The sequence below is a fragment of the Mytilus trossulus genome, chromosome 6 (assembly GCF_036588685.1).
Source record: "Mytilus trossulus isolate FHL-02 chromosome 6, PNRI_Mtr1.1.1.hap1, whole genome shotgun sequence".
NCBI lineage: Eukaryota > Metazoa > Mollusca > Bivalvia > Mytilida > Mytilidae > Mytilus > Mytilus trossulus.
Window position 1 is genome coordinate 51,411,053 of NC_086378.1, and position 15,466 is coordinate 51,426,518.

Genomic DNA, 15,466 nt, shown 5'->3' on the forward strand with positions numbered 1-15,466 from the left:
TTTGTTGGGGTTTGTGTTGTTTATTCTTTAGTTTTCTATGTTGTGTCATGTGTACTATTGTTTTTCTGTTTGTCTTTTTCATTTTTAGCCATGGCGTTGTCAGTTTGTTTTAGATTAATGAGTTTGACTGTCCCTTTGGTGTCTTTCGTCCCTCTTTTATAATGTAATTTGAAAAAAAATATACCTATATGGTCCAAATACTCATATGGTCCGGCCCGTTAATAACCAAACGAGTATTATACTCATATGGTCATGACCATACCCGTATGGTCCAAATACTCATATGGTCCGGAACATATATAATGAACGCATTTATAACCCTTTTGAAACCATAAAGCACATGCATATGTATAAAGAAAATTGCAAAAGATTTATATTTTTTTTTATTAGATACTATAATCAATAACAGATAAGAATAACAATACATTAAATCATTCGAAAACTGTTCATCTCAAAATGTTTACATGTTCAATAAATGTTCAATACTGTTCAATCACAAAATTGACCACTGAGCGTTTTTCAGCTCTATTGTTTTTTTTACTATACATTCAATTTTTACTTGAGGTCAACAATGTTAATTTTAGAACTGTATTTTCTTCAATTTAAGTACCTTGCTTAACTGCAAAAAAGATATGTTTTAGGAAAACAAAGTTCTAAATCACAACTTCGAAGATATTTATAAATATCTTGATCTTGGACTACTTGGTATTTTTTGCAATTTATTTTAATGTTATGATAATGTACTTCAAAGGTTAGTTTTATTTATAGACGAGTTTAAAAAATGCAGAAGAATATAAGCTCTCTAAATATAAAAATGCTGTATATTATATTCCCATGAAGCATTTAAAATAAGAAAAGCAAAACCTGCACCTTGTTGGCATTTTGACTGTCCCTCTGGTATCTTTCGTCCCTCTTTTTTTAGATATCCATGATTTATCCTTATTCTGTACATGGGATTTGAAAACTGACATGTATTCTTTTAACTTGGGACCTCAATCAAAATATTTCCATAGCTTAACTCACCTGGGTCTATAGGTCCAGGCAATAACCTACCAGTTGTACCTTATGAGGACAAAACCTTTGCCGCAGGGATTTTTTTTATAAATTAAATAGGGGAAGTGGTAGGGTCACCCTACCCCAAATTGGCACCTCAATCAACTCCCAAAATCAATCCCAACCTGCCTTTTGTGGTCATAAACTTTGTGTCAAAATTTCATAGATTTCTATTTACTTAAACTAAAGTTATAGTGCGAAAACCAAGAAAATGCTTATTTGGGCCCTTTTTGGCCCCTAATTCCTAAACTGTTGGGACCAAAACTTACAAAATCAATCCAAACCTTCCTTTTATGGTCTTGCTGTTTAAATTGCATAGATTTCTATTTACTTAAACTAAAGTTATAGTGCGAAAACCAAAAGTATTTGGACGACGACGACAACGCCAACGTGATACCAATATACGACCAAAAAATTAAAATTTTTGCGGTCGTATAAAAGAGTTAAAACACTTTACCCATCTTGGTCGTTGGGTCCAAACAACCTTAGGTAATTCCCTATCATTTGTACTTATTGTTGACAAAGCTGTGCCGTAGGGAATTTTTGATAAATTAAAGGTGGGAGGTGGTAACACTACCCAAACTTTAAACCTTATAAAACCTTACCCACCTTGGTCCCATCATTTGAACTAAGTGTGGACAAAACCTTTCCCGAGGGGATTTTTTTTTTATGCATTGCAGAATAAAGGAGGTTGTTTCACCCTACCATAACTTTGGAACTCAACTAAAATGGTCCTACCTTTTACCACCTGGGGATTCGGGTCAAAGCAACCTTAGGCAATTGGCTATTATTGGTACCGTGTGTGGATAAAAGCTTAGCATAAGGTTGTCTTAAACACATTTCATTTACCTTAAACTTCTCATTTCCTCTTGCTAAACTGCATCTGCTATGCTTCTTTAATATGTACACATGTATGAATTTAAATGAAAATTTACACAGTCAAAGCTTATTTGACAAAAATAATCAAAATTATACTAAACCAAAGTGAACCAGAAAGTTGGGCATGGTAAAGACTGTAGTACAGGCACAAATACATCAACTTATATGCATAAGAGCATGTTTCCCTCTTTTTCTTTGAAGTAACCCAGTTTTAACACTGACTGCATAAAATTCAAAATCGCAAAGTTTAAACAAATTTGGTAGAAATACAGGATAGTTAAAGAAAAGTTATTGAAATTTTAAAATCTTTAACCCCAAAGTGAATATTTGTGGACAATGCAACCAACGACAAAAGTCGCAGGCTCAACGAAAACCATGAAAGAGGATCAACATTGATACATAAGGTTTTAACAAGTGAAATAAAATGCAAGTAACAGATGGCACCACCTGGCCAAAATTTAACAATGAACACAAATAGAAAACATTTACATTATTTGATTGTCAAGTCTAAAAATAAACACTGTACTTCAGAATCATAAGTTTACTAATTGTAAATATACTGCATCAACATAATAATACATACTGGTCATATATATATAACGTAACGGTACCCAAATTGCACCTATTAAGCCAAAATAGTAAAAATAATCTAACAGGATTTCCTAGAGACCGTAAACTATTTGTATTTTTATGATTTGATACTATGCACATCTTTCAACATAGGTAAAACTATTTAGATATGCACAAAACGTTCACAGTATTTATCAACAGGTGAAGTGTTTACTAAAAAAGCAAAATGTACTGAAACGTCGCCATGCGACGTCATCAAAACGTCATCTTTTTAAAATGATCAAATACAATATGTTACAAGTATCCATTTAATAAAAAATAAAGAGTAAACATGGAAAAATATCCAATTGTTCAAAATATTTGAAGAAATTAAAAAAAAGCTCTGTTATTAGAATTTTGACAGTGCGAATTTAAGCATGGATGCAATTTGGGTACTCCTCATTTCAGAATCATTGATGGTTTGGAGGTCAGTTTAGACCAATTTTTCTATGATTCCATATGGATTAAAAATGAAATTGGTGTACTTCTATAATAAAGAAGGATACGGCTACAAAATAAACACAGAATGGAAATTTTTGTCTTTATCATAAAAAAACGTAGGTGAAAAAACTGTCAAAATAGGTGCAATTTGGGTACCGTCACGTTATATACACCAAGTGGTCCATAATTTGTATCATGATTACATTAATACTTTGTTCCATTGCATGATTTATACCCATTTGACACAGGCTGTTTTTGTTTTGTTTGATTCATCATTCCTAATAAGGCTGTTAGTTTTCTCGTTTGAATTGTTTTACATTATCTTATCAGGGCCTTTTATAGCTGACTATGCGGTATGGGCTTTGCTCATTGTTGAAGGCCGTACGGTGAGCTATAGTTGTTAATGTTTGTGTCATTTTGGTCTTTTGTGGATAGTTGTCTCATTGGCAATCATACCACATCTTCTTTTTTATATTTGCACATCATTTTTTCCAAGTGTTATATGTCTTAAATTGTATTTTAAACTTAATTATCTTTTTCAATTAGAGCGTTCATTTTTTTGCATACACAGGTCCAAGTTCACTTATTTTCATTCTTCTAAATAATCAAAATTTGTATTCATTGAAATGTATACTAAAGTAATTCAACAGTATAACCAAAATCATATATAAAATAGTGTATAATGATGCAAAGCATGAGCCAATAAAAAACAGTATTGTGCCTGCACAATTTCTACTTTCAGAATGATAAAACAGAAAAAACTATATTGACAATCCTGTGTATTGTTAGCTTAATTTTGTTGTAAAATTTAATATAGAAAATGTGGAAAAATGATGAAAATTTTACAGATCATAACTATCAAACAACATTTTTGCTGTAAAAATAGTCAGTTGGCATTTCAACAACCAGACGTATAGTTTCGTCATTTGATCTAAATAATTTGTTTAATACTCCCGGACAGTTCGCATTTGAATTTCATTATTTCTCAAAAGATCACAATTTGAAGTTCGTTTGTCGTCATTTGAACGCATTTTCGTCACAATTGATATAAATTGCCATCAAAAACTTTGGACATTTCCATTTAAAAAATGACTTGAAATAAGTTCCTGTACTTTACATGATTAAACATATTAATCCTTGTCAACACAAATCACAAAAAAAAAAATCACAGACACTGGATTTCTAATAGTATTTCTTTGTCTTTGGTGTCAATGAGGTTGCACATTAGAGCAACAAAAACTTTTTATTTGTTCACTATAGCACTTGTTGTAAAAACATGAGATTGAATAAGATGCATGGTTGTCTTCTTTGAACAATTAAGTCAAGTATAATTCAATATGTGGAAGACGATCTAGATGATTGAGATAATGAAACAATCACTGCCTATAAGTATAAAACACAGTTGTCAGTGAATGCCTTGTACATGAGAGAGACTATGATCATGATGATATGATGGGATGTATACTGTTACATTCATCTAGATTTAGATATACCTGAAATGAAAAAAAATATATTTGAAGAAGTATTACAACTTTAGTTAAAAGTTAACGATGCAGGATGCAAAGTGAGGAGAAAAGCTCACTTGGCCCTTCGGACCAGGTGAGCTAAAAATGGCAAAGTTTACTTAAAACTACTAATTTAGAAGCAGGTTGTCTGATTCATTTGAAAATGTCAGGGCAGACAGATCTTGTCCTGATTAACAATATTACTCCATGTCAGATTTGATGTAAATGCTTTGGTTTCAGAGATATAAGCCAAATCTACATTTTACCCTTATGTTCTATTTTTAGCTATGGAGGCCATTTTGGTTATATATCTTTTAAACACTTTACCCCAATGATGATTGTGGCCAAGTTTGGTTAAGTTTGGCCCAGTAGTTTCAGAGGAGAAGATTTTTGTAAAAGTTTAGGCTAGGTGAGCTAAAAATAGCCAAATGATTTTGATGAGAGAAACCTGTGTTCAAAACCCATAACAATAAGTTTGTTTCACTTTTTTGTCATAATTCCATAAGATGTATCATCTCAAAGATTAAATGAACCTGCATGTCAAAACGTGGAAGTCGTCAAGTTAAAGTTAAAATAATTTGGAATTTTCTTGTTTCATAAATAATAAAAAAATACAAATCTTCCTTTTGGATATCAAATAGTTATCAAAGGTAACAGGATTATAATTTAGTACGCCAGACGCGCGTTTCGTCTACATAAGACTCATCAGTGATGTTCATATCAAAATATTTATAAAGCCAAACAAGTACAAAGTTGAATAGCATTGAGGATCCAAAATTTCAAAAAGTTGTGCCAAATACGACTAAGGTAATCTATGCCTGGAATAAGAAAATCCTTAGTTTTTCGAAAAATTCAAAGTTTTGTAACAGGAAATTTATTAAAATGACCACATTATTGATATTCAAACAGGAATGCATGACAACTGATGAATTCCAGGAAGACAACTATGAGGATCTGTTTGTGAAATGACAATATAATGTTGTCTTTGTCTGTGGACAAAACTTGGATGAGGATACCATGCATTTTTTGTTTATAACCGTTGAGTAATTATATTTCAAGGATAACGAGACAAAATAGCATACCACTCATATAGCTAGAAATGTGAAACATATTTTTTTTTACATATTTGTGGTCTTGAAAGATATTTTTTACTTTTTTTTCCTACCGACCAACCTGACTTTTTAATGTGAAAAATATGTAAACCAGCAAAATTGAAAAACCCTGGCCTAACAGAAAATATATACAAAATTACACTGACATTTGTATAATATAGACATATATTTGGGAACAAGATTTATAAAGTAAATATCAAACTTTAAATGAATTTATAAAATAAACCATTTTTACTATTTATTTTTTCTGATAATTCCATAATTATAGAATAAATACTTACTTCACCTCTGTTGTCCATAGAGGTCAACATTTGATTAAAATCAATAACAAGGTTATTGAAAGATGGTCGCCCTGATGGATTCTCATGCCAACAGGACTGCATCGTTTTATTAATTTTTTCTGAAGCATATGGAGGTCTGCCCATTCTATGACCTTCTTTTAAAAGTTCAAATAATCTTTCCACAGGTACAGATGGATAAGGATTCCCTCCTAGTGTAAATATCTCCCACAACAATACTCCATAAGACCAACTATGAAAAAAAGATTAAAATTGTAAAGAACAACCCAGTCAGCAGACTAACAGTGGGCCAACGTTGGCAAATGGTCGGCCCGTTGGTCGACCGTTGGTGTTGGCTTTACAACATTGGCCCAATGTTGGCAAATTGTCGGTCCGTTGGTCGCAAGTTTATGTTGGCTGCACAACATTGGCTCAACGTTGGCAAATTGTGAGTCCGTTGGTCGCAATTTTATGTTGGCTGCACAACATTGGCCCAACGTTGGTCTGTTGTTGTAAATTCATATTATTATCTCATGTTGGTTATAAATAATCGGGCAAATGTTGGCATTATGTTAGAAGCAACATAGGGCCGATATGAATTTTTTTTAATGGAATAGATTATATAATATTTTACGCTTTATTTCTCTTGGGAGGCGGATAATTTCGATTGCAGCAGGCTTTATGAAAAGTTAATGTTATACTGAAAGTGTTTATCAACTGAAATTACATTTACAACTTTATGTTGGGCCAATGCTGGCCCAACATTGCATGATCATATATCATACTCTATATATAAGTCAGGCAAAATTTATACTGGAATATCATTACTGTAATAAAAAAAAATGTATATCGTAAACATAGATTGCCTGGTTAAAAAATAAAATTTATTACAATCATTATTCATAATAACTTTATTCATTAAACTTTGTGAAACATAATAATAGCAATTATATGCAGAGTGATATTTGATACAGCCAAGTCTGTTAATCAAGCCCATTCTGATAAGGTTGACCATGTGTTCGACAAATTTCAAAGATAGTTGCTATGGTAATTAAGTTTATAGGAAATCTGAATGTAATGGGATGGTCACTTTTGTGATTATTTCCTGTTGTCATCTTTGAATCCCAGATGACATGATTTTCTCTTTTTGTTTTCTTCGTATCACTGCTTTCTTACAAATACACAAGTTGTGTATTTGTAAGAAAGCAGTGATACGAAGAAAACAAAAAGAGAAAATCATGTCATCTGGGATTCAAAGAGAAAGATAGTAACATGTAAGTTATAACTTTAAAAAATCTGATAAATATACGATTTAGAATGACAAATACAATATGATTTTTTAATCTGAGGGATGTTGTTAAAAATCAAAACATATATTAATTTCTATCATTTTATAATGCTGATCTTGAAGTTTATACGTTTCGGGCGAAATATAATCATTTCAATCCTATTAATTATCATGAAATATTTGCCACTGAACATAAGTATCTTCAAACAAATGGTAAATTATATCAATCTTTAACCACAACATGTATGATCATTACTGAAGTTAATGGAATAAAATTGTCTTAAGATGTACCTTATTCCGTAATGTTTCAAAAATGTGGTATAATGATTGCTACTTCATTAAAATATAAATGAATTTGTTAGTTTTATTGTATTTCTAAATCGCATGCAAACAGATACGATATATTTGTGAAACCTGATCATATACACACTTAAATGTGTAACAGTGTTTTTATATATCAAATATATAACTGTTCATTAATACACATCTGAATTATTCTTTATATATCATGTATATTACGAATATACAAAGTATGATACCGAATTCTGAAATAATAGTAAATAAGGGTTTGTTATACCCACAAATCCGTCTAATACTAATAAATTTCTGACCATTAGAAAAATAACCAATATAAAAAAATGGTTATTTAAGATTTAATTTGTATTAAATAGTATTTAAACTCTTTAGAATATAAATTAAATTATATTACATATCTAGAAGGGAGATTACGCACGCATGCATTAGACAAATACGCAATTCAAGTTTACTTCTAACTTTATTACAGATTCGGTTAGAAAAAAACATAGCTGCAAAGAGTCTTCGGATAAGGAGATGGATGCAGCTAAAGATTGGCGGCGCTTAAGCCTTGACAGAGAAGGTAGCAAGAAACAGAGAAGGGAAAAACGAATAACCTCACGAATAACATATATAAATAATAATGACACTGTTGAAGTTTAAATTGAGGAGGACACTATTCGTGGTGACGACCAATGATATCAAATTTAAAATAAATAAAGTTTCATCTTCTGAATTATTTAATTTTCATTCTGGATCTGGAAACAATACGACTAAAATTACATCTCCGAAAAAACTATTTGTATGATCGCCTAACCATAAGCCATACGTCATTTGTTCTGTTAAAGAAATAAATGAAATTAATATGAAAAAAGAAGATGTGGTATGCTTGCTAATGAGACAACTCTTTACAAAACAGCAAATGACACAGAGTTTATCTGGTCGATCCATCAAACATTGTCAAAGAAATATCTTGGCGTCACACAATAAATAAAATTAAAGAGGCAGAGTTCATGAAAAAAACAAGGACAGTAACAACAATGGGTAATACAAAAATACAGAGTTGCTACCTTAAACTTTGGCAGTTTGGAACACAATAAAAAAAGATCAAAGTTCTCCAGAGTATTTATCATATACAGCCCCTCATGCAGCATCCATTGTAATTTGGTTGAAACAATTGACCAACGTATTGCCAACATAAAAATGAGAAATACCTACCTTGGACCAACATAGTGCCAACATAAGAGAAGATATTTCTACGTTGGTCCAACGTTGTGCCAACATGGATTTCGTTTTTCATACAATGGGCCAACGTTGGCTCTATGTATTGCATATAACAGTACAACGTTGGGCCAACATGAAGCCATCATGTTGGGCCAACGTAGGCCCACTTTGCACTTATACGTTGGGCCAACGTTAAAATACAACGATGGGCCAATGCAATGATATACATTGTGCCAATGTTGGGCCAACATACTCATGTTGTCTGGGAAGGATTAATATATTTATGATTAAATTTAAATTACTTAGTGAATCAAAATATGCTTTTATTTCAACCATCTTTGCAATTTTTTTTTACTTGAAGCAAGGTCCTATAAAAATCAGTCATCATAAAGTATCTGTAAGGCCTTTTTTGGGGGAAAATATTACTGCTGTAGAACCTGTGATATAAATTCGTTAAGGTGGTACCCAACACTTTAACTAAAATTAATTTGGCTCCTTTAATTTTCTTAAAATGTTGACAAAGTATTTACTTTGACCCTTTGACAAAAATATAAAGATTTCCAAAAGTTTGAACCAACCGTTTTATCAGAAAAATTACACTGGTTATATAGCAGTTTGACAAACACTTATTTTGATCATTGAGAAGCTTAATACTCCCTTATGAACACAACGTCATTAAAACATTCTGCTGATTTTACAGAGTTATCTCCCTGTAGTGTTAGGTACCACCTTAAGATGATGTACAGGCATACATGTCAAGTGACATGATATTCGCGTGTAATACACGCTTTTTTAACGGTTTACACGCGAGGATTTTGTCACATGGCGTGCATTGTACAGTACAATATGAAACAAGTTGAATTAAACTATAGTAGCAGTCTTTTGACCTTTGTTTTCGTAAGACTTAATTTCCAGAACATCTACATCATGTTTCTTATAAATGCTAACACAAATTCTTTATAGAATTTGGAATCATTTCACTGTTTGTTCAAATCTTTCAGTATTTTAGGCTATAAAATAAAATCCTCTGTTCAAAACAGTTCTCTTTTTTATGTTTTTATTAATATCCAATAATGGCACTTTTCCCTAGTTAATTAAGATTGGAGTTGAGTGCACCTACACAAGGGTGCAATCAACAGGGGCTTAAAAAAAAACTGAAATCCGGTCATGCACACACCTATGAAGACCTGATTCATGTCTTTTGGGGTATTGGTGGCAGAGTGCTCTATAGTGGTAAAAAAAATAACAAACCAGATGCCCCGCAGGGCGCAGCTGTATACTACCGCAGAGTCAAACCTTGAAAAGTTGGGGCAAGTATGGACACCATATAAAAGCTTGATACAGCTCTGAATTTGGATTGTGATTAAATAGTTGACACAATATAGGTTTCTGACACGAATGAATGTGGTCTAAGAACTTAAACATAAAAACTTAAAAATTTCAAATTGGACATTTAAAAACCTATTATGCCCAAATTGGCACCTCAATCAACCAGATGCTCCGCAGGGGGCAGCTTTATACGACAGCAGAGGTTGAACCCTGAACGGTTGGGGCAAGTATGGACACAACATAAAAGCTTGATACAGCTCTGAATTTGGATTGTGATTAAATAGTTGACACAATATAGGTTTCTGACACAGAATGAATGTGGTCTAAGAACTCAAACATAAAAACTTAAAAATTTCAAATTGGACATTTAAAAACCTATTATGGTCCAATATCCAAAATCTAAATATATGGTTAGATTCAGCATATCATAAAACCCCAAGAATTAAATCTTTGATGAAATCAAATAATGTTCAATTTTAGATCCCTTTAGACCTCAATGTGGACCAATTTGATAACCAGGTCCAAATATTAACCAGATGCTCCGCAGGGCGCAGCTTTATACGACCACATAGGTTGAACCCTGAACGGTTGGGGCAAGTATGGACACAACATTCAAGCTGGATTCAGCTCTAAATTTGGATTGTGATTAAATAGTTGACACAGCATAGGTTTTGGACACAGAATGAATGTGGTCTAATGAACTTAAAATAATTTTTTTGTCTTTGAGCAATCACTATGCTGTTGAATATTAATCCTCTCAAAAAAATGTTTGAAGAAATTTTCTTTTTATTTATGAAATCTGAAATGAGAAAAATTAAACCCCCTCCCCCACCATTTTTTTTTCACATCCCCCTTTCCCTTTTTTCAAAGCTGATCTCAATTCAAATTTCTAATGGAGTTTGAAACAATAACTACTCATTTAAATACATCATAAAATATTAAAATGTAACAAAAAGTGCTTGTTATCACTGAATGGTAAAGAGTGTTTTAATTTATCAGTTGGTAGGTTGATTCAACTACTATTCTGGACAAAGAAAGATAACTCCAATCAATTGAAAATTTCTTGCTATTGCACAATATTGTGCAATTAGATATTTCTTGCTATTGCGCAATACTGTGCAATTGAAAATATTTGCTATTGCACAATACTGTGCAATTGAAGATTTCTTGCTATTGCACAATACTGTGCAATTGAACATTTTTGGCTATTGCACAATACTGTGCAATTGAAGATTTCTTGCTATTGCTGAATACTGTGCAATTGAAAATTTCTTGCTATTGCACAATACTTAATATAATAATTTTGGATCCTGATTTGAACCAACTTGAAAACTGGGCCCATAATCAAAAATCTAAGTACATGATTAAATTCAGCATATCAAAAAAGCCAAAGAATTCAATTTTTATTAAAATCAAACTTAGTTTAATTTTGGACCCTTTGGTATTTAATGTAGACCAATTTGAAAACGGGACTAAAAATTAAGAATCTACATACACAGTTAGATTTGGCATATCAAAGAACCCCAATTATTCAATTTTTGATGAAATCAAACAAAGTTTAATTTTGGACCCCGATTTGGACCAACTTGAAAACTGGGCCAATAATAAAAAATCTAAGTACATTTTTAGATTCAGCATATCAAAGAACCCCAAGGATTCAATTTTTGTTAAAATCAAACTAAGTTTAATTTTGGACCCTTTGGATCTAAATGTAGACCAACTGGAAAACGGGACTAAAAATTAAGAATCTACATACACAGTTAGATCAGGCATATCAAAGAACCCCAATTATTCAATTTTTGATGAAATCAAACAAAGTTCAATTTTGGACCCTTTGGGCCCCTTATTCCTAAAAACCTGTTGGGATCAAAACTCCCAAAATCAAACCCAACCTTCCTTTTATGGTCATAAACCTTGTGTTTAAATTTCAAAGATTTCTATTTACTTATACTAAAGTTATGGTGCAAAAACCAAGAATAATGCTTACTTGGGCCCCTTTTTGGCCCCTAATTCCTAAACTGTTCAGACCTCAACTCCCAAAATCAATTCCAGCCTTCCTTTTGTGGTCATAAACCTTGTGTTTAAATTTCATTGATTTCTATTTACTTATACTAAAGTTAATGTGCGAAAACCAAGAATAATGCTTATTTGGGCCCTTTTTTGGCCCCTAATTCCTAAACTGTTTGAACTAAAACTCCCAAAATCAATCCCAACCTTCCTTTTGTGGTCATAAACCTTGTGTCAAAATTTCATAGATTTCTATTTACTTAAACTAAAGTTATAGTGCGAAAACCAAGAAAATGCTTATTTGGGCCCTTTTTGGCCCCTAATTCCTAAAATGTTGGGACCAAAACTCCCAAACTCAATCCCAACCTTCCTTTTGTGGTTATAAACCTTGTTTTAAAATTTCATAGATTTCCATTCACTTTTACTAAAGTTAGAGTGCGAAAACTAAAAGTATTCGGACGACGACGGCGACGACGACGACGACGCCAACGTGATAGCAATATACGACGAAAAATTAAAATTTTTGCGGTCGTATAAAAATCTAAATACATGGTTAGATTCAGCATATTGAAGAACCACATACATTCAATTTTTGTTGAAATCAAACAAAGTTTAATTTTTGACCCTTTGGACCTTAAAGGGAAACTTCGCAAAAAAATCAAAAATTGATATTATGTCCATTCTGTATAAAAATGCTCAAATTCATAGATATTAAAGTTTTATTCTGCTAGATAAGAGATCACCATCGATTTTAAATTTAGAGTATCAATTCTCTCCGTTCGGCCATTTTGTCACCTTTGCCGATTTGAACCCATGATATGTCTAAGGACCAAAACTACAGTAACCAAATGTAGTCGTAATTGCGTGTCGATATCTTGACAATCGTATAACCTGAATAATGTCAGTCGTTATATTCCGCTGATCTCCGTCTAATCTCCGATTGCTACATTAACGATAGGCTATAAGGCCGTTAGAGGGCGCAGAATTATTCGAGTTATCAATCGTACGGTTGTTTAATCCGACTAGTTACTAACTTGATACGGAAAATGTTCTTATTTTTTTAAAAATAACCATGATCTGTTTTTTTTAGACTGATAATATTGGAATTAGTTAAAGTTAAAAAGTCAAATTTCAAATCATAAATAAGTGTTCCGTGAAACTTAAATTGTTTTTGAAAATCTAATTAGTTCATTATTCTTTTATGTAATAAACTTGATTCAAATAAATTAGGATCTTCGCTCCACTGATCACCCGCATGGCTAAAGGTATTGTAAGGGGTGAGGTGACACGTCCAGGTATTCCAGCGATTTCCTGTCGAGCTTGCAAATGCATGCATCGTTTCACTTCTTAGGGTATTGATCAGTGTACATGGCCGATAACTTATATCTTTCCATTTTGAACTATTAGGTGTATAATATACATCTCTATCTTGCGTGTCCGAAAGTGATATAATATACACCTGGAAAAAAGTATTGCAACACCAAATTGAAATTGAATTAAAAAAAACACTCATTATTTTTTTGTGATATAATTTGGTAAAATAGAACTAGTTAAACATTATTTAAGTATCACCTGAGTTTAATCAATAAATATCGACTCGATAAGTTTTTATCTGCACATGCAGCTACTGTACCCGTAAACAGCAAAAAAGATGTTTTGATCCTCATTGTTTTCAGCACTTTAAATAACCAAGTTTTTAAAATTATGTGATTGACACCTTATAATGGGTCCTTGACAACTCTTAACTGCAGCAAGATGGCAGATTATCAGCATAAGAGAAGCAGGGATGTCGCTGTAACAACTGCACGCATTGTTGGTCATCACCATTCCACTGAAGTCGTTTTGAGAATAAAAATCAGGCAATAAACGCTGTAAAAGACCTTCCGAGATAATGAAGACCCCCTATACCATTTGCTAGAGAAAATCAAGCATAATGAAGGTTGGTCAGAAGGAAACCCATTGCATACAAGACAATCCTAAAATAGGAGTGGTGGCCATACAAGAGCCTTTTAACAAGAACTGTTCGAGATCAACTCATCACTACTGGTTACCGTGCGATAATACCATTTCGGAGACCTTTGCTAACGAGCAGACTTACAGTTTTCCGTATCCAATGTAGTGCAGAGCTCGCTAAAGTTGGAAATTAGCATCGTGGAGGAAGATCCAATGTTCAAATGGAATTTGGTTCATCTTGCTTGGCCCGATCGTAGCCCGACTTTGAACCATATTGAGCTTATATGGGACACTATTGGGCGGAAAGTGAGCGAAAGGACACCCCAGTTCAAACACAACATGAAATAAACAATTCCCTTCATCAGAAATGGTTGCTGCTACCTTAGCAACAAATTAGTCGATTTATGGCAGGAATCAGAAGACGTTAAGATGCGGTTATCCGTTTGAATGGAGGCTGCACACAAAGTACTAATTCTTTGGCGTATAACGATCAACCATGATGTGAACAGTCATCTGAAGATTAATTTTGAAATGTCTGACATTGTAAAGTTTGACTACAGTGAAACTTGTCAAATGCGTTTTTTTTGTACAAAAAACACTTCATTTTGTTATTGAAATTGTGGTTATATAAATCATTTTTTTTTAAACATTTTTTTTTCGTTGCAATGCCAATGTTATCCTGAACTATGTTTCAATGATATTATACACATATTTTATTATATTCCATCAAAAAAAAAGAGGCTGATTTTTCAAATTTTAAAAAATCAAGGTGTTGCAATACTTTTTTCCATGTGTATATATAGTCATTACTAAACTCATATGCTTGTTTATGAATAACATTTCTGGTGAAAAGAAAATTATTTATAAAAATATAAATAATACCAAAAAAAACAAACAGATTTGATGAAATAAAAATCTATATACATATTTTTTCCAAGGTTAAATTTGGTAAAATGTAATATATACTTGTTGTCAATGGTGAAGGACAGATTGGAACATGCCAGAAATATTGATTTAAAAAAATGTACGCACTTGTCGACCATTCGTATATATGCCTGGATAATAAGTTAAAATTAAAATATATACATGTATACATAAAGCATTGTGAGACGAAGAGTATTTTAAGAAGGACATTCCCGATTATGTATAAAGGAGTAAGTTCGGTAAGGGCCATATTTGGCCCCAATTATAAAGTTCATAGTTACAAGACAATAAATGCTTTAAGTTGCCTTAGAGACATGTGAGAAAGTTAAACAGAACTGTTTTTGTCAAAGTTTAATTCTAACACGTTGATTTTTACATCCAAAAAAGGTCAAGATAACGGATTTTTGTGAAATTTGACAAAATCAGCTGGATTTCAACCAAATAAAGGACCAGGAAACATAGAGCGCAGGCGTCGACAAGCTTAATATTCAAATAAGACATGTGAAATGTCTTCACAAACATTATTTTAAAAGATCTTTGTTGTCGACGTATGCGCTCTATGTTTCCTGT

General features: G+C 32.4%; 1 protein-coding gene across 1 annotated transcript in view; it reads right to left on the bottom strand.

Moving 5' to 3' along the window:
- Nucleotides 1–365: 365 nt before the first annotated feature.
- LOC134721492 (fibroblast growth factor receptor 2-like) overlaps nt 366–15,466 on the bottom strand; it is a 34,271-nt gene continuing 19,170 nt past the window's right edge. The window contains exons 6-7 of the mRNA XM_063584551.1: nt 5,881–6,130; nt 366–4,475 (exon numbers count right to left, since the gene is read on the bottom strand). Of these exons, the coding sequence (XP_063440621.1) occupies nt 4,422–4,475; nt 5,881–6,130 (304 nt within the window). The 3' untranslated portion in view covers nt 366–4,421. The remainder of the gene's footprint in view (nt 4,476–5,880; nt 6,131–15,466) is intronic.